Source organism: Kryptolebias marmoratus, linkage group LG8 (genome assembly GCF_001649575.2).
Source record: "Kryptolebias marmoratus isolate JLee-2015 linkage group LG8, ASM164957v2, whole genome shotgun sequence".
In the NCBI taxonomy this organism is placed as follows: Eukaryota; Metazoa; Chordata; class Actinopteri; order Cyprinodontiformes; family Rivulidae; genus Kryptolebias; species Kryptolebias marmoratus.
Window position 1 is genome coordinate 13991260 of NC_051437.1, and position 6047 is coordinate 13997306.

General features: G+C 49.1%; 1 protein-coding gene across 1 annotated transcript in view; it reads right to left on the reverse strand.

Moving 5' to 3' along the window:
* Positions 1–6041, reverse strand: part of LOC108235264 (metabotropic glutamate receptor 7-like) — an 88722-nt gene extending 82681 nt beyond the window's left edge. Inside the window, exon 1 of the mRNA XM_017415162.3 lies at positions 5095–6041. Within this exon, the coding sequence (XP_017270651.1) occupies positions 5095–5598 (504 nt within the window). The 5' untranslated portion in view covers positions 5599–6041. The remainder of the gene's footprint in view (positions 1–5094) is intronic.
* Positions 6042–6047: the final 6 nt, after the last annotated feature.

Sequence of the window (6047 nt, forward strand, 5' to 3'; positions counted from 1 at the left end):
GGGGGCCTTGCTGAGAGTCCTCTGCAGCCTGCAGGCATCCAGAAAATGTGACATTTAACCAATAAACATGTTGCTCACAGCAGAGGAATGTCTGAACAATATCTGGGAACAGCCATTCAGTAAGTTTTGTTGACACATAATTGACTGCAAGCGCGAGAAAATGTGTGACAACCTGAGCAACCGATCATTTCCAAGGTAGGGATGCGAGCTAACATTAGATTTTCAGTTCAGATAACCCAAGGTAACATTAGCCTATTAGTTCAGCTAACATTAGCTTATCAGTTTAGCTAACTAAAACTAATGTTAGCTCATTATTTAAGTTAACGCTGCAGTAGGTAACTTTTATAAAAAATTTATTCTGACAGTAGAATATGAGACAGATAATCTGGAAAAAAATCCAGCTCCTCCCATTGGCCCTACTGCCGTTTACCGAAACACACTGCTCCCGGTCAGAAACAACCAATCAGAGCCAGGAGGAGGGTCTTAGACGTGTCAATCACGGTGCGCTGCAGCTGTGCTAATTGGAAACAACCTGTCGCTGCAGGAAAGCTAACAATTTCTCGACTGGCACCTGCTCAGGAAACAAAGACAGGTAAACAGAAGACCCGTGACCCCACCAGTTCAGCTAACTCCAGCTAACATTAGCTTAACCCTTTAACTAACTCAATGAGCACAAGTAGCTTATGACATCTACTAACTCAGGCTATTTTTAGCCTATGACTACATCTACCTTAAGATAACATTATCCTCTGACTTCAGCTAACTCAAGCTAACGAGAGCTTATCAGTTCAGCTAACCCAAACTCACTAACGTGAACTTAAGACTTCGGCTTACTCACGCTAACTTTAGCTTATCAGCTCACTTAATTCCAGCTAATGTTATTTTACCTGTTCGGCTATCGTTAACTCATGACTTCCACTATCCCAAACTAACATTAGCTTGCAAGTTCAGCTAACGCAAGCTAATGTTAGCTAAAACACATTAGCGGAAATGTGATGCAAGGTTTTTTTTATAAACAGCTATAACGGTGTGGTCTCAGTAAAGCTGAAAAGAGTGCAGCATAACGTCTGGTGAAATTCATGGCTTATATCTATTTTTTGTGGGGGGGGCACACTATGTTTTATGAATTGAAATGGTTCAGCTGCACTGTTCAGCAACTTGCAGAATACTAAAAAAAAAATCAATAGTTAAAAATTATGATAAAATTGTGGTTGTTTACCTGTAAAGAAATTGTGATATATTTCTAACATATCGCCAATCCCTTGTCACTTGTAACGCTTGCAATGCCACACGCACACACACCACACACACACTCAGAGCCTTCATATTCCTTTGGTGTCCATCTCGTCCGCTGTCAGCTGAATATATCACACTGCAAGGCTTCCATCTCCTTCAAATCAGTCACAGCGATGATTCGGTGAAAAAGGAGAGCCTGTCAGAGCTCCGAGAGCAGAGGACATCGATGCCTCACTCAGACAGCTATTCTAAAGGGGCTACTTCCCCAGACAGGAGGACAAGACGGAGTTCACCTGGATCCGACGCCAGGCTTTTTGCCTCTCTGCCTTTTGGGAGGGAAGATGCGCCATCAAGCAGCAGACTGCACTCCCCCCACCCCACCCTCCGCCCTCTCTCTGATGTAAATGTCATCTGGATGGAAATCAATTTCATGATTCATTCAAGAGACTCAAATTTACAAATGGGCAAAGTTGCCCATCCTCCTCCTCCTCCTTGTGCTTTTAGGAGCCAAGGAGCAAAGGTTCCCCCCTCAAAGGTGAACGACACCGCAGCCCCTGATCCTGATAACAATTCAAAAGTTTGGCCGATTGATTTCTGCCCTCATGTGGCATCGTTGCTTCTCGTTTCCAACGCAGCGTGAAAGGCACAGAAATAAAAACATCTTAGCGGCAAATCGGCCTCACCATGGCAACGGTATCGATCAACCCTCTCGGGTCCTGGGGAAGAAAATCTATCCCACCCACCCCCTATCCNGGTTTAGGTCAACTTATTTGAAACAAACACTCCCTGGTTTTGTTAATAATCTTAATCTTAATAAATGAGAGCTACCTTTCAGTTTGGGAGTTTTTCAAACCTCAGACAGACAGACAGACTTTAGCTCAGATGGAAGATTCACTTACCAGTGATGGCCTGTTTCTCTTTGGTAAATAAGGTTTGATTGAGGATGACAGGCTCAGGCCCCCACACACACACACACACACCTCCATGTCAATTTCCCAGCATTAGCAGTTTGGCGGCCACTCGCGTCTTCAATGGGCGGGCGTGATATTTAGAACCTGGCAATAAAAATCTGCGATCATTATTAAGCTTCCCCAATGATTCGTTTATCACAGGAGTCAGACACCAAACGACCTGCTGATATTCAACAAGGTAAGTGGGCTAGCAGGACAAACGCAGGAGTCACCGTGATCAGACTTCGAAGGACGCCGCATTCCTTAGCAAACGCAGGGATTCATCAAAATTCAAGCTGACTGGAAAGTGAACCAAACCACTGTTTCTCCTCTCCCCCCCTTCTTTAATTATACCCTAACAGGTGTCCTCTCGAAGCTTTCGGTGCTTGTTTGGAATCTGTTAAAAGCTCCGAAATTGCAGCCGCAAACAACACTTGTCATTTCTGCCACGCACCAATCAGACGCCGGAACACTAATGAGAGTAAATGGGCTCTCAGCTCTGTATTGATCGCCCGTCCTCGCATTTAATTCTGCATCCTCGTTATCGATAATATCATCGCCGGGCCAAAGCCTCGGGAACAAAAGTAGCGCTGACGTGCAAATGTTTTGGGGTTTTTTTTATTTATTTTTTTTAAAGGGAGGCTGGGTTTATCTCTTTCTCTGGCGTTCGGCCTCGACGGCGGTGATTCAATCTAGCTTTTCTGGCGCCACTTCGGGGAAATGAGAAGAGAAAAGAAGCCGAGTGATGGATGAAGCCGCATGACAACTGCTGTCACTCCACAGATTCCTCAAGCTTGATTACGGCGCCTGAGCGTCGGCGCCACGCCGCGCGTGAACTCCACCTCCGCTCCGACAGCTTGACGCTCGGCAGACGTGCGGGTCCAACTGGTGAGAGGACAACCAGGGAATCGGTCTTCTGCTGGGTTTTTTTTTTTCTTCCACAAACGCAAACAGCTTGATGAAAGAACGAACAAAGAAACACTGGCAGCAGTGTATGTATCCCGCCACCTTGAATTCAAGATGGCCACCACAGCCACATCTTGTGAGCTGTGTTAATGCTCGAAGGGTGACTTGAGGATGACTGTCACCTCATTGTTCACCTCATTATCTGTCATTTCAAGCAAGCTGCAGCCGTTTCGTTTTCCAAGATGGCTACAGCGGCCATCTTGAATTGAGTCAGTTGTGGACATACATCCAGCGACCACTTCCTGAGTTTCATAAGAACAAAAATCATCCGACTCTCTCTCAGTTACTACCAAACCAAATTTGAGCTCCACATCTTGTCTAAATCGTAGCGTCCGTTTGCTAAGGTCGCCTAGCTGTGGCGGCCATCTTGAATAGAATTCCCTCCAAACGTTAACCAGCCGTGGATCTTCATCCGGCGTCTACTTCCTGGTCATTCAAGTTCCGTCCACCGGTTCGTGGAAGGTTTTTACCAAAAGTCCAGGCAAGCGAACATGCAAACAGAGGTGCGCAAAAAAAAAAAAAAAAAATTATTGTCCATCACCGAAGGGGCTCAAAGCTGATCTGTTAACTCGGTGGACAACAGGTGGACCGAAGTCACGATGGGGCCCGTCTGTCTCGCCGACTGAGCCTCAGAAGCCACAGAACAGCCACGGGATGAATAAGTAAGTGTACAGAGAGGATATGTGGCAAAGGACGGGTTGAAGGCAGGGGTGGTGATGGTGTGGGGGTGGGGGGGGGGAGCTAAAAGCTTGTTAAGTACATTGATGGTCTTACAGTTGCAGTTAAACAGATACTTAGTGCCGGGCCCGTGTTTGTCTAATTGAATCGAAACGAGACACTGCACGACAAGACGGCGAGCTGCAATCTGCGACCGCAAATCATTAACACAGGAGCTGCAGCTCTGACGACCATTCTTGTCCTCCTCCTCACACACACACACACACACACACACACACACACACACACACACACACACACACTCTTGCACTCAAGAGCTGATCAGAATTCTTCACATTTGCACAGGCAACTATGTGGTATTTCACATGGTGATAGTTTTGCTACAGAGATGTGTTTTAAATAATTAATCTGGCTGTACTGGTGCCCCGCTGCTGCCTCCAGTTCCACTGCAGCACCAGCAGTGGGCCAACTTCAGCTCCGAGCCAAAGGCATCAGAGAGCTGGACCCCTCCAGAAACACAACCAGTGCAAATTCAGCTCATTGACTTGCAGCCACTCAGCTCAATTAAGAGTTTGAAGCCGCCTGCTGTAGAGAAAAGTGAGAAGCCTGGATCAGGCCTCTGAGTGGTTTTAAAGATATTTATTTAAGGGGGGGGGGGGGGGGTAAAAAAAGGGGAAAACAAGCCTGAGGTCTCACTAGATAGGAGAGGCTCACATAGTCATGCGCAATCACATGAAATAGGCCTGTTATTCTCCTGTGGGTGCGTGTGTGCGCGCGTGTGTTGTTGGGTTTGGGTGTGATCGTGTCAGGCTGTCAGTGCCCACTCATCCAGACTCCGGAGTGAGACTGGAACAGACGGGAGCTGTTCTGTCGGCACCACCGGGGACGCGCAGCGGCGCACTCAGCTGTCGCATCCACGCAGTGGAGTAGATTGGAACACACACGCGCGCGCACACACGTACACAAACAAGAAAAAAAAAAGCAACCAAACTTGCACCACCTGCCTTGTTATATTTTTCTCCCCTGCCTGCCTTTTAGCTTCTCACAGAAGATTATTCATAAATGAAACAGAATGAGTGAAAGCAGCAGGATGGAGCTCTGGAAGTTGGGAGATTTGACTTTTATTTATTTATTTATTTATTTATTTATTTGGAGCTCCTCTGAGTGAGGGGCGCGCATCACTTCCTCTGTCCCCCTAAAGCGCACAGTTACCAGAGGACAGTGGCACACATGAACTAACGGACACTTTTTGTTGGACACTTGCCTGAAAGAGGCGTAGGATGTTGGCAACCATAATGGACACGGAGCTGGCCGAGGCTCCGATGACTCCCACCACTTTCTCAGGCTTGACGAACACCGGCGGCTCCCCGTTGGTGCACCTCACGTCCGATGTGTCCTTCGTGATCAGGGCTTGCACGAACGTCAGCGACTGCTCCAGCGCGTACGTGTCCCTCGAGCAAGTGTCCAGCACCCGCGCGCCCAGGGTGATGTTCGGCAGGAGCTGCTCGTCCTGGTTGATCTGGTCCAGCGCGTACATCATGGCCTCCAGCCGCTGGACGCCGTTCTCCCGCTTCAGGTCGCCGCACGGCAAGCCGTCGAGCCCCCTGGAGTGCACCGGGAAGAGCCCCCCGAGGGTCAGGTGGCCCTGAGTCCGTATGGAGTGGGGCGCGTAGGTCTCCTGGAGCCGCGCCAAGTCCGCGGCGGCGCTCAGGAGCCACAGCAGCCTGCACGCGGAGCCCAGAGCGGCGGACGCGCCGGCGCGAGCCATCGCGGTCAACTTTTCGGGGCGGACGGACTAGGGGGAGAGGGAGGAGGAGGAGGAGGGGGGGAGAGAAGTTTGTTAGAAGGCGGGCTCCATGGCGGCGCGTCGCCGGGGAGGAGATTCAACAAGCTGCCGGGCCGAAGGAGCGAGGCGGAGCGGGGGGGCTCGGCGGGAGGACTGCGCCCATCGTCCGCGCGCGCGGCTTGTTGAGTGCAGGAGCCCCCGACGGGGGAGGCTGCATCCGTCACACGGAAAGGACCGGCCCGGTTCTGTCCATGGACTCCAAAACACATCCACGAGCGCGAAGAGAAACAATCCCGTCAAGATCACATCAACCCCAAAGGAACCACGCACCAAAAAATGACAAGGAGCGGACAGAAAAAGATATCTGGGAAATAAAATATATAAATAAATAATAAATAATTAAAATAAAATTTAAAAATCAGCACTTAAAT